This window comes from Solanum verrucosum, unplaced genomic scaffold (assembly GCF_900185275.1).
Source record: "Solanum verrucosum unplaced genomic scaffold, falcon-dt-bn FXZP01000182.1, whole genome shotgun sequence".
Classification (NCBI taxonomy): domain Eukaryota; kingdom Viridiplantae; phylum Streptophyta; class Magnoliopsida; order Solanales; family Solanaceae; genus Solanum; species Solanum verrucosum.
Genome location: NW_026020378.1, coordinates 220,185 through 238,971, shown reverse-complemented (window position 1 = coordinate 238,971; position 18,787 = coordinate 220,185). Strand labels below are relative to the sequence as shown.

Below are 18,787 nucleotides of genomic sequence, written 5' to 3'. Positions count from 1 at the left end.
ACCCCGACCAATTCAGAATCATTTCATCCAAACTAGGACTTCTCCCACAATTAATTCAAGTCAAAACCCTCTCCCAAGAGTAACACTCTAGATTCTAAGGCTTAAAAATAAATTAAAGCTAAGAGAATAAATCACTTACCTTTATTGAAGATATTGGTGGAAAAATGGATGGAAACTACCCTAAATGACCTTCCATTTTCCCAAGAACAAAGTGCATAAAATAAGAAATTTTGAGAACTTTTCTGCATCAAAATCCGACTTTCTTGCTATAGCGGCCCAACCTGCTAGCGGTGTCACCATAGCAGCCCACCCGCTATAGCGCCTGTAAATTCATCCCGCTATAGTGGTGTAATACCCGCTATATATAACGGCTTGCATGGAATCAAAGACTCGTAAAACTTCCTAGAATCCCTCATTTCACAGCATACCTTCGACCTTTGACATTCTATACAATTCCCTTCACACTAAGTTTGATACCAGAAGTTTTACTCGATCACCCGAATTCTATTTTGAAAGGCCATATGGGTTTATTAATGTCTTACCTACTAGAAAACATGATCCAAGCTTAGACACACCACCCAGTCCATTCTCGGATTGCCATAGATCTCACCCTGCTCAGATTCTGTCTGCGACTGATCTAGCCTAAAATTTTAAGTCTCTACCCAAAAGTTTTCTGACCCGATTCTTTCACCATTGGTCTACCCATAAAGATTGGAGCGGGTCGTTACATTAATACTATTGCAGAGAAAATAAATAAGTTTTGAGCATCAAACAGGTGTCAAAATGGATTGAAATTAGAATTAATAATTAAAACTACATCACTTTATTAAATGCACACCTAAAATAAGAGAAGTCTTAATTAACACCCCAAGCACTACAACAAAAACAACTTTTAGCTGGCTTTAGGGACATATACAGAGTGTGTTAATTGCTGCTAAAAATAATTAGGCTATTGCCATTAATTAATTGTCACTAATAATCATTTTTAATGTAGCGAAACATGAAGTTTTGAAACTATATACCACCCGATGATCTTTTTGTGATCCATCTGGTGATCTTCTTGGCTCTTAGGTAAGTGAGCGCCACCTTGCAATAAGTATCATGAAACCAATATTTGATTTTGAACATTAAACATAAACTCTTCATTTTAAAAAAAGAAGAAGAATAAAATAGGAATTGAACTGAATATAACTGAACCTGAAAAGATGAATATATATATATATATATATATATATAGATAAAGAGCAAGTTAAGAGGGGTGCTTAGCTCCCTTCGAAAGGACTTTATAATAGTGATCGACACAAAACAACAACAAAATATAATACTAAAGTATTAAAATTCAGAAATCATAGTACAACTAATTTTGCCAGGTTGATTGATTTTGATTTTGATGAAGATGATGTTGATCAAATGAAGCAGGAGCAGCAGCAGAAGAAGAAGAACCCATGTAATGAAGAACAGCAGGTGTAGTAGTAGTATTGAGAAAATCCCTGTGATGTGGAAATGCTCTAAGACCCAAAAAATCTCTTGTCAACCCTTCATTATTTTCTTTACCTTGTCTCATCAAATGTGCGCCGTGACCAAATCCTTCATCAAAACTAGTACATGGCAAAGAAGGCGCAGTAGTAGCCATCATGTTTTGCATGTCATGGACTTGTTCCATGAACCCAGGGTTGACACTCGCACCAAAATCATGAAAAGACGTATTACCAGCAGTAACAAAATCAGTATTTGTATTATTATTATTATTATTATTTTCAAACGGATGATATTCACATGACACTATATCACCACCACCTCCTCTTCCTGCTCCTGCTCCTGCTCCTGACATTGCCATGCCAGTTGTTGTACTAGTAGTAGGACTGAAAAAAGTGTTCGCGCTCATGTTATTATTAGCAGCATGAGAAGAAGAAGTTACTCCAATTTGTGCTGCTTTTTGTAGCAATGCAGTTGCGCTCATGTGAGGAGGTGGTGCACCGAATATGTTACTGCTATTGCTATTAGGGTTTTGAATGAATAACTGAGAAGAGAGATCGTTACTTTGTTGTTGTTCTTGTTTCATTTGGAAGTTTTGAAGTGTATGGAGATTAAGGTGATGAGAAGTTGAAGAGTTTGGTGGTGGGATTATTGTTCTTGAACTTTCTTCTGTTAAAGCATCACAAAAGGCTCTGTGTGTAATGAAACTATCCCTCCTGTGTAAAGAAATAAAGATATCACACATGATGAATAGTTGAATATTGTGTGGTGTACTGATAAAAGTGCTCTCTATTCCGTCAACTCTTTTTTTGTGTTTTTCTTTCTTTCACTTTTATCTCTTCTAGCTTTAGAGACATGCATTACATTTATTATTATTAGTAGTAGTAGTAGTTGTAGCAGTAAAATAAGAATATAATCTGCAGTAAAGTTTTTGTATGCAAATTGCTTTTGCAGCAAAGTGTGGACCCTCTATTATTACTCTCACATAGAGACACACAAATAGACAAACTCATTTATTCAGTTGTACACATGAACTTACACACGTGAACTTTTAGGTAGTCTTGATTCAAAATGCTAACTTTGATCCGTAGTTGGCTAGAGTTAGATAGATATTAGTTATATATGAATTAGTTTTGCAGAAATAGAGATAAAGAAAAATCAAAGATATGGTGATCGTGCCGTAAGACCTTGTTCCTTTCTACTTGACGTTCTTTATTTTCCTCGGTTTTTACCCCACGGAGCGTTATTTCATATACATATCAGTTATTTATGTATTAATCATTTTATTTTGCATAAAATTATACATAAATTTCTTCTTTAACTTATATATTACTTAATTATGCAGGTATATAAATTACAAATCAAACCCTCTATTAATTTTATAAATAGTCCTAACTAAACAAACAACAAACATTATGTAAAATCTAATACATGTGTAATATTTCTCCTAATCAGCTATCACACTATCCCTAATTGATTGAAGAAACATTGTACATAAAAAAATAATATCTATAAACTAATATCGACAATGTAGTATATAAATAAGAATGTCATTTTTTTATAATTAGACATAATTTGACCTTAAAATTTTATTTTTACTTTTACTGAAATGATTTATAATCACGTAAATATTTAAAGTTTATTTAGACCACACATTTCAAAAGTCAATCCATTTTATAAAACTTTGTGCAAAAAATCAAACATAAATTGGGACATAGGAAATAATCGTTTACTAGGTTCTTCATAGATATTATTTAAAGGAGCACATATTAAGTGGATGCTTAAACACAAATACAAAACTTGAGCTATAATTATTGGGTTTGGTAAATATAATATCACCTCTTATAACATGTTATATCGAGTAAAAATAATAAAATCCTATAGTAATTAATTGAAGAGGATTAATAATGGAGAGGGTAAGAAAATTGAGAAGCAATATATATAGTTGAGTAGAATACCTAGAGAAAAGGGTTCCACAATCACATCTATACTCTCTTGTACCACAAATCTTAGAGTGAGCTTTCCAATCAGATTGAACTGCATAACGTTTTGAACATTTTTCACATTTCCATTTTTTCTCACCATGTTTTCTACAAAAATGCTTCTTAATCCCAGTGAGATCCCCTAATGCTCTTGATGGATGATGATGTACACATGATGGTTCTGGACACACATAAACTTTCTTCTTCACCTCTTTATTTGTTCTTTGCTTTAATTTCCATGGCAAATTATGTCCTCTTCTATGTAGTTGAAGATTTTGATCTCTTTGAAATCCTTTGTTACAGATCTCACATACAAATCTATTTGTTGCCAATAGACTTCTTGGAGATAATGCTACAACTTCTGCTTCTGGATCTAATACATCAAAATTATACATATATATAGAGAGAGTTTAGTAATTGCCTTATATAACTTATATCTTTTCATGTATATATTGAATTCCAAGCCAACCAAAACAAAGTAATACTCTATTTGTCTGAAACTTCGAGACTCAAACTTCTAAATTTTGACCATGAATTCGAATATAGAAACTTTAAATTACAATAATTAACGACTCAAAATATTTAAAAGATGTATAAAAAAAAGATCTGATCAAGGAAAAACATATAGTTGACTCTCGAAATTTGAACTGTGCGACATAAGATGGAGTAATAGTATATAGTTACCTGGATTTCCTGGTAGATTTCTCTTCTTCTTGTTAGGAGGTGGTTGGGTTTGAATGTTTTGTAGTTGTGGGTAGAGAACACTACCAATTTCAATTCTATTATTGGTTGAAGATATGCTTGCTTCATTAGATGCACTTGTTAAATTTGACATACTATCATCTCCTAGCATACCCTTTATCATTCTCTCATAAACTTGAAAAAAAATATAAAAATAAAATAAAAGGGTAGTAGTAGTGTAAGAGATGTAGTTTGTTGTTTATATATATATATTTGGCTGCTTTGTCTGAAACCCTAGAGATGACAAAAGGTAAAAGAAGAATAGATGTAAGAAAGAGGAAAAGCAAAGAGTAATAATTAATAGTTCCCTATCTTGTTCAAGAAAACTAAAGGTCTGAGTGAAAGCTGCTATAGCTAATAGCTAGCTAGCAAGATTATATTTAATAAAAGCCATACACAAGAAAACAAATGAAACCAAGCAAAATTATAAGATTCTTTATAGATAATAAAAAGGAAAATTAATTAATTTTAATAAGAGAGAGAGAAAGAAGAGTTGTGGATGAGAAGGTATAGTCATATACCCCATCAAAACCATAGCCAAAGGGAAGGAAGCTTGCTCTGATGTTACATTTTGTCTTTTCCTCTATTCTCTTTCTCAAATATCAATCATACAAATGTTACCTCTTTGCATTATTATACTAATTTCCTCATTTCATTCTGATCCTCTTTTAGGTACAATATTTTATTTATATATTATATTATCTGTTTCAAAATAAGTGGTGTTTTTAGTTTGGACACATTCTTAAGAAAATTACTCGTTCTTGAAAAGTAAGATGCATTTTTACTTACTCTCAACACACTTTGAAAATAACGTATTCCTTCCGTCCTATTACATATGACATCATTTAATTTGACACAGTGTTTAAAAAAAAAAAGATTTTTGAAACTTATAGTCTAAAATAATTCTTAGATATTTGTGTGGTTGTAAATCATTTCATTAAGGGTAAAAAAAGAATTTTAAAATTGAATTGCTTCTAGTTATAATAAGGTCATTTTTTGGAATGGACTAAAAAGAAAAGAGTGTCAACTGTCACATATAATGGAATGAAGGAAATAGTTATTTAGTAGTTTCTTGATTGTGTAAAACTCTTTTTATTTAAATAAAGGTAAACTTGTAAAACACCACTTATTTTAAAATGAAGAAAATTATATTTTACATATTTTATCTTTGTTAGAATTTGATCCCTAATCTTTATAATTTTCACTCACTTTATTAATCACACTATCACTTCATTTTTGAGCGTTTAATGAAAGTGCTACTATATGATATGCTTGTGGTCGTAACTTAATTAGCTAATCAAAATGGATCATTTAAAGGAGTGCCTAGCAGCCAAAAACTACACGAAAATGTCCATTTTGAAAATAATAATAATATTACACTCCATAGCTATTCAGAGAAAAATAATTATAAAATACCTACTCCCTTCCTTCACTATTGTTTATCAGGTATACTAAAAATAATTGTCCAAAATTAATTGTCAATTTAAACAATCAAATAACAATTAGCCACTTTTTCCAATTTTGCCCTTAATAATTACATAACTACTAGTTTCAAAAAATAGTCATTTTAAAGTTACATGACTATTTTAATGTGAAAAAAGTTATTTTTACAGTTTTCAAAAAGTAAAAATCATTTTAATAATGATTGAAAGTAGGGTTATATTAGTCAAATTGCACCTTATATTAAATTTTTCTTAAGAATTGTGCGTGATCTTACCCTGACAAACAATAGTGGACGAAGAAAATAGTAAACAAGTACGTTGTATACTTTTGGGTTATACAATTCACATGTAAATATATGTATATAAAATGTGAATGGTATACCTTAAGGTGTACACCATATGTAACTGTTCACTAGAAATTTTCTAGCGGTGTTTTATTATAAATAAAAATGAAAACTCACGAATAAATACAAATAAGGAGCGCTTAAGTCTTATCTTACCATATGTAACTGTTGATTTATTTATGTATATATATTTCTTTTTTAGTGGAAGAATTTTTTAAATAGGTACAGACAGTTAAATATTTTATTTCACCTAGGTAATCAATCAAAATAGGGGAAAGCAAATCTTTAAATAATTGAATCTATAATCTAACTGTGTTTATACTGTTTACCCTGTGGGTAGTAGCAGTACCAAAAAGTAACATGACTTTTCATACTCGTGCCTCTACACCATCTTCACATGATTGGTTTATTGATTAACTTCCAAGAAACATATATGCCCATGAAAGTTCCTCTAATATTCCTTCCTTTCAATCTATTCATAAATAATTGAGTTAAGGGTAAAAAACAAATTCAAAGTATATTGATTTTTTGAGTTTTATATCTGAATTATGAAATATATGAATACTTGAACTATAGATAGTTTGTTATTTTACTCCTATACTAAATTGAAATCTAATTATATAATCATATTTGATTTACGTAAAAGGCAGAATTAGAAGTCCAACAATTGCACTTTAATTTCTTAGTTATGACATTTTGAATTTCCTTAGTTCTTACTAAGTATTCACAAACGTTATTCGCAACCTCTTATATTCTTTAGTTGTGGTAATTTTTACACGAATTATAAATAAGATGGTCAAACACACACTTAAAGTATTTCTTTTTTAGAGTTTCATATATGAAATATTATGTATATGAGTTTCCTACCTGAACTATCGTCAAATGTACTTAAACGAAATACACCTAAATTATCAATAGCTCACTATTTCTACCTTAACGATAGAGATATTTCAGGTAGGAAAAGTGAACAACTAATAGTTGAGATGTGTTCCAACGAACATTTGGTGATAGAAATAAGTAGGAAACACTCACACACATGATAGTTCATGCATGAAATTAAAAAAATAAAATACTTTCAAGTGTTTTTTTTAATCCTTCACTCTAAGTATTTTTTAATTTTCTTTCCTGCTAGTTTTATAATTAAAATTTGGTTCTTGTTCATGTCAATCAACTTTATATTGTTTGTTAATTTTAAATGAATTTGGTACAATCAAAGCTTCTTTATTAAGTGTTTAATGTTTTGACATAATTATGCATCTTTTTTTTTGTGAATATTAGGGAATGAAAGATACATATAACATATATTGGTCCCCCTATGTGCCCTTCCAAGTTCCATCAGAACCATGACTCACTTATCTTGTTATTTTGATGCATAGTCAAGAAAAGGAGGGAGAAATTTAGTTTAGTCAATCTCTTCCATGATTGCCCTCTTTGCCTTTTCCCTTCTTTTATTGTTCTGATGAATGGCAAAAATAGTGGGAAAATGATATATTCAAATGTTTTTTACTTTTCTGCCTAACATGTTTTTTTTTTCATAATAAGGGAAATCTGCTATTGCTATCTTTTGGGTGCTCATAGGGTAAAACCCTTATTCTTAGGTAGTAGCTTGCAAATTATATAGGAGAGGTAACCCGCACTAGATAAGTCCGATGCAACGAGCTCGATCCATGTGTTTTGTTTATTTCACAAAGCTTTTAACTAAAATTGGATATTTGACTCTTATTGTTTGTAAATATTTAGTTCGACAAATCAATAGCACATTTTTTGTAAATAAGAGTGAAAACAAATTTTGCTTTTGAATTTATAGTTCATTAAGGAAAGAAACCAATGCATAAAAATGGGACATCCTACTTGAAACACAAAAAAGAGCAATTTTTTTTTTCGTCCCCCACAAAAAAGGTGTAGATTATTGATTGAAGAAATAAACTTATTTTCAAGCCAAGTTTAACTAGCAAACAAATAACGTGACTTCCTTATGGAATGAAATTGTCTTTTTGTTTATTCATGTTCTCAATATGTTCTTGTCTTAATAAATATTTTGAAATAGGAAAAAAAAGTTTCAATTTGTAACTGTTTACTCCCTCTGTCCCTAATTATTTGTCCATTTTTTAATTGACACACCTATTAAGAAAATAATTAATGACATAGTGAGTTTACCATTTTACCCCTATTAATTATGAAGTGGATGAAAAGTTCTATATTTTTCAAAATAATTAGTAATTTAATTGAGGGTATAATAGGTAAAAAGAATTTGTCCTTTCTTGATTTGTCAAAATGGACAAGTAATTAGGGACAACTATAAAAGGAAAAGTGAACAAATAATTAGGGACAAAGGGAGTATTAGTTTTATTTTGTCACTTTTATGCCTTGAAGTTCCATTATAGGAGTAAGTGATTTATTCGTTTCTCTTTCGACATATATTCCAACCCACTGTTGGCTTGACACACGCATTAAGAAACAATAAATAATAGGGATAATATTATTATATTAACTTTTGAATATATTAAATTTAATGTTTTGGAAAATATATTAGATATTGAATACTCCGTATTTAATGACAATGGTAAAATACATACAAACTGGTAAATTATCTCTTAATTTTCTAAATAAGACAAGTATTGTTGAACAACTATTTTTAGTATAGTGGAGAGGTACGAAAGAAGATTATATTTCTGCAGCCTAGCTAATTCATTTTTCGGCCAGATGCACAAATAATGGCTTTTGAGGCTGCTGTTTTAGGTTGTGCTTGTTTTTTTAATTATAGTTTTTTTTTGCAAGTTTATTAATTGGGAATAACTTCAAACATGAAATTAAAAATTTGCATCTAACTTAAGACTTCCGAAGATTGGTAATAGACTAATTTCTTTTTTTTTGAAACTTTTTTTTCTAAAGAAAATCAACATCCAAAGGGAAATTTCTTTAGTGACAAAAAATGAAAACCTTTAAAATTGATTAACATCAGAATTTGAATAAATAAAATTACCAAACCCAATGGTTGGTATTTGTTAAAAAAAAAATTTTAAAAGGAAATGACCTTGAAAGGTCAGTATTTTTAACTCAAAAAGGTTTTAAAAAAAATTAGCCACGTCAGGAGATGGATCAAATATTTTAAAATTATCAATCTCCGGAGTTTAATTAAATTACTATAAGATCTTTTTTCTTCTCCCCATTTTACTATTGCCCCGCGCCCGCATGTCGTCTGAACGCTGCTAAGTGCTAACGACCAACCATCCTCGGCACTCTTTTCCTATCATTCCCAACTTTCATCTCCACGATTTTTGTCATCTCAACCATTGTCGTTGTTCTTAGCAACTGTAAACGGCCACCACTTAGTGATGAGTCTTGGATGAAGGCAATGCAAAAAATTGGGACTTTAATTAAAATACCTAAAAATGTCTTTGTAATAAGAACCAAACGGGTATTCAGAAACAAGCTAAATAATTAAAAAGGCAAGGTCATCAGGAACAAAGTAATTAAGTTTAGTTGCTCAAGGACACTCCCAACCAAAAGATATGGACTACGATAAAACCTTTGCACCGTCAGAATCAATTTACTAGCTAGCCTTGACAAAATATGAAATCTGCAACTACAACGGAAGATCTAATTTGAGAGAGAAGAGAGATGTGAGATGTGAACTGATTTCATTGATTGGAAAACTAAATTTACAATGCATTATGTACATACATATATACTTGATCATATTACATTCACAACCTATCACATTTCGACACCTGTCAATAATAACAGTTACACCTAACAATAACTAACTGCTAAGCTCTAACAGTGAACAATAAGCTCTAACAATAACAGTGAGGTCAAGTTACTCCACTACCCTCACTATCTTCAATACTCCTCCTCAAACTAGGTGTGGTGAAAATATTCAGAACACCAAGTTTGGCTAACAGTGAGTCATGTTGCAGTCTTCCTAAAGCTTTGGTTAAAATAGCTTCTTGTTGGTGTTGTGTTGGATGTAGTTAGTACTAATCAACCCTTGTTGAATCTTCTTCCTAATGAAATGGAAGTCAATTTCGATGTGTTTAGTTCTTTCATGAAACACAGGATTTGCAGCAATTTGAAGTGCTGCTTTGTTATCACAGAACACAGAAACTGGTTCCTCAATCTGAATATTCAATACTTTGAATAAGTTTGTCACCCAAACAATTTCTGCTGTTAGATAAGCCAAACTTCTATATTCTGCTTCAGCAGAACTTCTTGAAATTGTAGCATGTTTCTTGGATTTCTAAGAAATGAGTGAATCTCCAAACTTCAGTAGATAACCTGTCACTTATCTCCTGGTATTTGGACATGCTGCCCAGTCTGCATCACAAAAAACAGTGAGTTTCATCTTCTTCTGTGAGGACATAAGTAATCCCAATCCAGGTTAATTCTTGATGTATCTAAGAACTCTAATAATAGCTTGCCAGTGCTGAGCTTTTGGTCTTTGCAGGAATTGACTGAGAGTTTGGACTGTGTAAGCAATGTCAGGTCTGGTAATGGTTAAGTACAGTAACTTGCCAATCATTCTTTGATACTGAGTAACATCCGGATGCAACTCCTCCTCACTTCCATCTTCAGATGCTGTAGTGAGCTTCACATTACATTCCAAAAGGGTGATGGTTATCTTTCTTGCAGTAATGCCTGCTTCAACTAATAGTTCCAATGCATATTTTCTTTGGTTCATAAAAATTCCACTTATGCAAAATGTCCTTAGTGTTCTGAATTAGTGCAACATCATTCCCAGTAAAAAGAAGGTCATCAACATAGACTAAAATAATAACCAAATTAGTTCCTTGCTTCTTAGTGAATAATGAATAATCCAAATGACTCTGACTATATCCAGGCTTCAATAAGGCCTCAGTAAATTTAAAATTTCATTGTCTTGAAGCTTGTTTAAGCCCATAAAGGGATTACAATCTTACATACTATAGGCTGAACATTGGCAACCTGTAGACCTTTAGGCAATTCCATGAATACCTCTTATGTGAGTGCATCTTGCAAGAAAGCATTGTAGACATCCATTTGGTAGGTGCACCAATTTTCTGCAGCAGCTAGACCAATAACAGTCCTTACTGTCACCATTTTTACTACTGGAGAAAATGTTTCTTGATAATTTATCCCCAGCAGTTTGGCTATACCCTTTTGCTACCAATCTGGCTTTATACCTTTCCACCTCACCATCTACCTTATATTTAATTTTGAAAATTCACTTGCAACCAATCACAGGCTTCCCTTATGGCCAAGGAACTAGGTTCCAAGTGCCATTATCATCAAGGGTTTGCAATTCTTGCTGCATTGTTATTATCTATTTCTCATCATGTACAACTTCTTCATAAGATGTTGGCTCATTTATTATTGATAATTTGCTCAAACATGCTTTGTATGTAGGAGATATGTGCTGATATGAAACATAATCTGTCAATGAATGAGGTTTCTTCTTGCCAGTAGTGATATAATCCTGATGTCATGCTGGTGTGATCACAGATTCACAGTTCTACTAGACTTCCTAGTAATAGTGGTGGTTGGTTGACTTTCAGGAACATTAGCAGAAAGAACATACTCATATGAAAGTTCCCCAGAAAAAATGGCTGTTGTTGAATCAGCTGTGAAATACGTTTTTGCTCACGAATCTGCTGTTCTAGCTCAGACCAGGCTATCTCCGAGAAATAGGGGTCCCGAACGGGAGAAGAATAAGGAACATTAGCAGTGTATGTGGTGTTATCTAATGTTATGGATGCATCAGAAACATCATGTATATGATCAACAACATCAGTAACTACAGGAACTTGATCTTGTTATGGTTCTAAAGGCTGAGTGATGTTTGGGAACAAAGGAAGTGGATCATCATGCATTTTCTTAAAAGGAAACACATACTCCTTAAACACCACATCCCTACTAACCATGAACTTCTTGTCAGCAATATTATAAAGGATATACTCCTTCTGAGTAAAAAAATAACCCATCATAACACAAGCAACAGCTTTGGGAGAAAATTTGTCTCTCTAGACCAGTGTGGTAGCATAACACAGACATGCAACAGTCCTTAAGTGATCCAGCTTAGGCTTCTTTTGATGGAAAACCTCATAAGGAGATTGACCTTCCAATGTAGGAGTAGGTAACCTGTTGATTAAGTATACAGCTACTACAACACATTATCCCCAAAATCTAATAGGTATACCACCCTGAAACATAATACTCATTGCTACTTCCAACACATGTCTATGCTTTCTTTTCACCACTCCATTTTGTTGTGGAGTGTGTGAACAACTGCTTTGATAGACTATGCCTAAAGAGGCAAATAATTATTTGCATTCAATGTTCAAAAACTCACCTCTATTATATGATCTAACATTCTTCACATGGTGATCAAACTGAGTTTTAATCATTTGGAAAAAAGACTTCAAAACAGTAAATTCTAAGCAAATATAACCATGTAATTCTAGAATAGTCATCAACTATGGTGAGGAAATACTTGAAACCAGAATGAGTGTTGATTTTGTGTGGTCCCCAAATATCAATATGTATCAATTCAAAAACAGAATTACTTCTAGTTGTGGACATAGGAAATGGCAATCTTGTTTGCTTAGCTAATGGACATACAACACAATCATTAACATGACTAGCAATAATGGGAACTAATTTTTTCAAAATAGTAGATGTTGGGTGGCCAAGTCTATTGTGTCATAGCATGACATCATCTTAATTGGTCTTTATGTGCATCAACTTTGCACTGGCTGCATTCATGTTGCTTTCATCTCCAACACATTTATTCAACAGAAAATATAAACCTCATGTCTCCTTACCAATCCCCTTGACCTTCCCAGTTAATAGGTCTTGAAATACACAAAACTCAAGAAAAAATCTTACTGAGCAGTGTAAATGCCTGGTTAACTGAGAAACTGAAAGCAGATTATATTTGAAGTCAGGAACCATTAAAATATCAGCTAACACATCACCATTGTCCCACCTATAACTACCAGTATGTGTGACTGATGCAGTACCTCTATCAGGCAATTGTACATGGTTCTGATCACTTTGTTCTAATGCAACTATGTCAAACAAGTCATCTAGTGATGTTGTTATATATTTTGTTGCACTAGTGTCTACTACCCAATGTTTAAGCTTATTACTGATAGAAGATGAGTGATCCATACCTACTTGATTGACTGCTAGAATCACATAATTCTCCTTGTTCAATTGCTTGAGAATTTGACCATATTGCTCTTGTGTGAATGTAGGAGGTATTTGGCCAATTAAATAGTTCTCAACAGCATTAACATTTGCCATCCTATTAGCATTATTCCCAGACTTCTTCCTGAACTTGTAATCTGGTGGATATCCAACAACACGATAGCAAGTTTCCTTAGTGTGTCCCTTCAGTTTACAAACCTCACAACAAATTGTAGTCCCTCTTTGGCTTGTAGAGTGCTGATTGTTGGTGACCTTTATTAACATATAAAGCAGTAGAAGTCGAGGCACTTGCATCTCCTCCTGAATAAGCACCACCACTTGTGTGTGAAATAGCACATACATCTCCACCTGAATAGGAACCTCCACTAGTGTATTCTCTTTGATCCTTGCCAACATGCAGTGCAGTAGAAATGCCCAGATCTCCTCCTAAGTAAGAACCTGTTGTTACTCGTTGACTCTCATCTGAAATGATCATCGAATATGCTTTGTTCACGGAGGGCAATGGAATCATCATGAGAATTTGACTACGTGCCTGAGTGTATGACTCATTGAGCCCCATAAAAAATGCAAACAACTTCATATATTGCAAGTGACTCGCATATACTATGGATTTATCACAGCCACATGAAAGAGGTGTTATAAAGGCATCAAATTCATCCCAAAGAAGTCTTAATCGTGTGAAATAGGCAGAAACAAAGGAGGTACCTTGTGTGATAGTGCAAATCTCTCGATGCAACTGGTAACCTCTCGATCCATCAACCTTATCGAACCTCTCTTTTAAGTCAGCCCACACAAATGCAGCATCAGTGGCATATATGATTCCACTCATCAATTCCTTCGAGATAGAATTCAGAATCCATGATAATACAAATGCATTGCATTTCTCCCATTGTTCTTCCAAGGCAGCACTATAATCACTCTTTTTACAGGTACCAAAGACGAATCCAGCTTTGCTCTTGGCTCTGAGAGTAAGGAGCATCAATCGACTCCACAATGAGTAATTCTCTATGCCTGTAAGATGAATTGAAGTCAATATTGAACCTGGAGTGTCAGATTGCAGAAGATACAAAGGATGATTTTGATTTTTCTCAACCATTTCGATCGTATCAGTACTCACCATTTTTCCCAAAATTTAGATCACAAACAAAGCAGAGAATTGCAGGAAGCAGATCAACAACAATAACGAGTGAATCAATTGTGGATTCGTAGCTCTGATACCATGACAAAATATGAAATCTGCAACTACAACTGAAGATCTAATTTGAGAGAGAAGAGAGATATGAGATGTGAATTGATTTCATTGATTGGAAAAGTGAATGTACAATGCATTATGTACATACATATATACTTGATCCTATTACATTCACAACCTATCACATTTCGACACATGTCAATAATAATAGAAAGAGTTACACCTAACAATAACTAACTGCTAAGCTCTAACAGTGAACAATAAGCTCTAACAGTAACAGTGAGGTCAAGTTACTCCACTACCCTCACTATCTTCAATAAGCCTATACATATTTTAAGAATTAAAAACTTTTTCAAACGGATGTAAAAAATGTCTTTTAAATGATTTTATAAAGGATGAAGGCTTTGTGAAATAATCTCCTAGTTTTGAAAGTTTCTCTTGCACTGTTTGACTATGTTTCAAACATACTAAAGTTTAATATGGTGTTAGACAAGCTTCCAAATCATGATATAAGAGGTTGTGTACTTTTTGAAGAAAAATTGATACAACTCTATTCATCGGATTCTAGCATTCTTGTTGTTCAAATTAAATTCACATGGATAATATTATTATTGTAAGTTGTAAGAAAAATCTTGAGTCAATATCTCAAAATGTCACTCAACTTTAGGAATTTATCTAGTAAAGTCATTAAACTTTGTTTTGTATCAGAAAAATCACCCAATTTGGATATTTGTATCAATAAAATCACTCAGGAAAATTTATTATAAATTAAATATATAACATTATTTTTATTGATCCACATACAGTTAGACCTAAATTTATTCATGATTCTACCTATTAACCCAATTAAGAAACTATGTTTTGTTACTTGACAATTAATCTATGCACTCCAAATGGCTCGTCATGAGCATAGATCATGTGATCAAACCCCTTCGGTTCATAAAAGTATGACATACCACTCTAAAAACACACATACGGTGAGTAAAAGGGGGTAAGTTTATTAGCTCGGTCAATGGAGATTGTTGCTTGTTATCTCACTCTCAGTCAGGCTATGGACAATAAACGTGAAAACAGAGACAAGTTGAAGAGTTCTGTCAATTCAGCGAGCATCATATAGTTGAGTTAACAAGTTTTGGGTTTTTTAATTAGGTTAATGGATAGAATATTGTGAATGAATTTGGTTCCAATTGCATGTGGATCAATCCAAATAATATCATGTATTTAATGGCAAAAGGCATAAATTATCCTCTAAACTTGTATCCAAAAGTCATTTACACACTTTAACTAATTGAGAGACCTATTACACACCTTAAGTGCATAAAAGTATATTTATTTCCCCCTTCCATCACCCAACCCAGGACATTATGCCTAGAGTGAGAGCCACTCGCCTCCTAGTGAAGCCACGTAATAAAAAACCCCAATCCGATTCATTTGACCCAAACACGATTCTTTTCACCCAAATCCATTTTATTTTACCCTAGTCCATTTATTTCACCCACTCGTTTCCTTTCTCTAAGAACACCAACAATTGTAGATCGTTCATCAAGGAAGACCAAATTTGATGAGGGAAGCGGTCTCTTGCGGAGTTTCAACAACAACAACAATTGCAGTTTCTACAACTTCAACAGCAACAACAAATGATGCTACTTCAACAACAACAACAGCAGCAGCAAGGACTTGGGTTTTATCTTCGTAACGTAAAATCCAGAAGTTATTAGCAGTCTTCTCCAATGTCTCCTCTTTCCCCTGTAGATTTTTCTGTTGCCGCTACTGCTGCTTCTTCAATTTCATCTGAATTTTCTTTATAAGAATTACCGCAAATCAAACAACTAAAAATTTAAAATACAAAATAGATAGCAACAAATCAAAATGAAAAAGTGAGGAATGAATCAAAATGGGAAATAGATGAATGAATAATAATGAAAAAGAGTTACCTTTGATTCAAAAGAAGGAATTTTGAACTATGTTTGAATTTAGGGTTCTTGATTCAGATTTTTGGGTGAAAATTTAGGGTTCTTGTTCATTAGGGTCGGGTGGGTGGGTTATATGAAGAGAATGTGAATATAACTGTTGGGTTGAGTTTTTTTAATTAAAAAAATAAATAAAAATGACTTTATTAGCGTGTTGACGCGCTCAACTATGTGGAGTGAAATGCGCCCTGGGTTGGGTGACGGAAGGGGGAAATAAATAAACTTTTATGTACTTAAGGTGTGTAATAGGTCGCGTCATTAATTAAAGTGTGTAAATGACTTTTGGGTACATGTTTAGGGGGTAATTTATGCCTTTTGCCTATATTTAATTGAGTGATTTTATTGATACAAATAGCTAAGTTGAGTGATTTTACTGATATAAAATAAACTTTAATGACTTTGCTAGATAAATTTTCAAAGTTGAGTGACCTTTTGAGATATTAACTCGACAAATCTTTATGAGAATTTTGTAAAGCTCATGATAGGAGAATTTGAAATGAGTCATGTGGAAGGACTCACATTCTCTTTGGGACTTGATTTGGGTGTATTCTTGCATTCAGACAACATGTTTATCTATATTTTAGCTAAGTTCTAAGTATAATCTTATGAATATTCAAGTGTTTACTGAATATATGTTGTGATGAGTTTTGATACATAATACAACTAGTTTGTTGAGATTAAAAAAGAAATTAAATAATAAGTAAATATCGGTTTCCTAAATCATGTAAATCAAATTGATGTCAATCTCTCTCAAATAACAACTCTAAACAATTCAAATTTCAAATTTTCTTCTCTCAAATCTCTCCCAAATCGTAACAGATTCAAAAAAAAGTCAACAATTTTATATTTGTATCATATACAAAAAAAATTATATATGAATATGATATACGCTGATTTATTTATAAAACAGTGTTGCAGATACTTAACAACATGTGATACATAACTTTGTTATGTGTCATATACATAACTATGATTATGATATAAACTAGTTTTGTTATAAAAAATAGTGTTTATATATCAACATTACTATTTGATAGTGTATACAGATACATAACCTTCTACTAGTTGAATAAGACTGGTGTATCAGTAGTAAAAGATAACGAAATTTGTAATAGTTGTGTATCCAATACATAACTATGAACATGATATATACTCATTTATGTTTCAATAAATTAGGGTTATACATCAAAACTAATATTTGAAAATGATATATTATACATGATAAAATTGCAATGTATCATAAAGGTGAAACGAACAAATTATACATAAATTTAAGAATCAAAATCAACTAGATACATTAAAAGATCTAGTGAAAGCAATACAATAAAAAAAATTCAACAATTTGTCTGCTAAAAGCAAAAACAATATTAATGAAGAAATTCTTCCACACTTTCTCCTTTGTTCTATATCAATTTTTGTAGTTTTTTTTCACTTTCAATGATGACGTCACCCATGGATGTTGACCCAAAGTCCTTACCGGAGCCACCAACAACTCTTGATAAAATTGTAATGTATCATAATGTTGAAACGAATACATTATACATTAATTTAAGAAACAAAAACAACTAGATCCATTAAAATACTGAACCATATGTATCAGAAAAAGAGGAACAACGAAAGATGAAAAAAAAGTCAACAATTTGAATTGCTGAAACCAAAAAAAAAATGATGAAGAAATCCTTCTGCACTTTCTCTTTTGCTCTGTATTAACTCCCGTATTTTTTTTCACTTTCAACAATGGCATCACCCATGGATCTTGACCCAAAGCTCTTACCAGGGCCACCAACAACTCGACTTTTTACCCCCCTTTTGGGCATTTTTTCCACAATCGATTTTGAAGTTGAAGATACATCCTTCTTCGACTAAATTTGTAGATGAAAAAGCTAAATAAATTAAAAATAAATAAATCGATACATGATGAAGTGGAAAGAAAAAAATGGATGAAGAAGAATTATCTCTTCAATAACTGGCAATTGAGAAATCGGAAAGAGAAAAGATTTGAAATTCAAAAATAGAGTGACATAGATAATTGGTGATAGCATGGAGTGATTTCAGGAGTGAAAAAAGGAAAAAAAATCTTGGGGTGATAGTTTAAATGATGTATTCGGAAAAGTGAGAGAAATTATAAAAAAGAGGGAGTTTTGTAATTTTGTTGGAATGGTAGAGAATAATAGAAAAGAAGGTAAAAAATGATGTGTAGTTAGGTAATTATTCTTTTGTTTTTACGCTTTTTATGTTTGCTCCTGGCCATTGGCTTGGATCTTTTTTTTTATTTTGTCAATTGATAAAATGGTCTTCAGACAGAAAAAAAAAAAAGAGTCAAAACAACAAGAAGAATTTGTCTAATAGTAAATATTTGAAAAAAAATAAACAAGTAACAAAAATCAGTTGTATATTGGAAGGGGAAGTGAAGACCAAGTTGAAGCTAAATTCAATACCCAAATATATATGT

At 32.2% G+C, this 18,787-nt stretch overlaps 1 protein-coding gene across 1 annotated transcript; it reads right to left on the bottom strand.

The window, feature by feature from the left end:
* Positions 1-1,188: 1,188 nt before the first annotated feature.
* Positions 1,189-4,619, bottom strand: LOC125838831 (protein indeterminate-domain 12-like). The gene is made up of 3 exons (XM_049517859.1): positions 4,143-4,619; positions 3,435-3,831; positions 1,189-2,192 (listed from the first exon to the last, which is right to left on the bottom strand). Exons 1-3 carry the CDS (start codon positions 4,321-4,323, stop codon positions 1,358-1,360), a joined length of 1,413 nt encoding a protein of 470 aa, XP_049373816.1. The 5' UTR covers positions 4,324-4,619; the 3' UTR covers positions 1,189-1,357.
* Between the last annotated feature and the right edge of the window lie 14,168 nt (positions 4,620-18,787).

Bases quoted from the DNA above. Each gene is read 5' to 3' on its own strand.
- LOC125838831 (XM_049517859.1), bottom strand. From the start codon at position 4,323: ATGATAAAGGGTATGCTAGGAGATGATAGTATGTCAAATTTAACAAGT. The intron at 3,832-4,142 runs GTAACTATATAC...TTGATGTATTAG, and splicing joins AAATCTACCAGGAAATCCAG to ATCCAGAAGCAGAAGTTGTA. The intron at 2,193-3,434 runs GTATTCTACTCA...TTCTTTACACAG, and splicing joins TGTGGAACCCTTTTCTCTAG to GAGGGATAGTTTCATTACAC.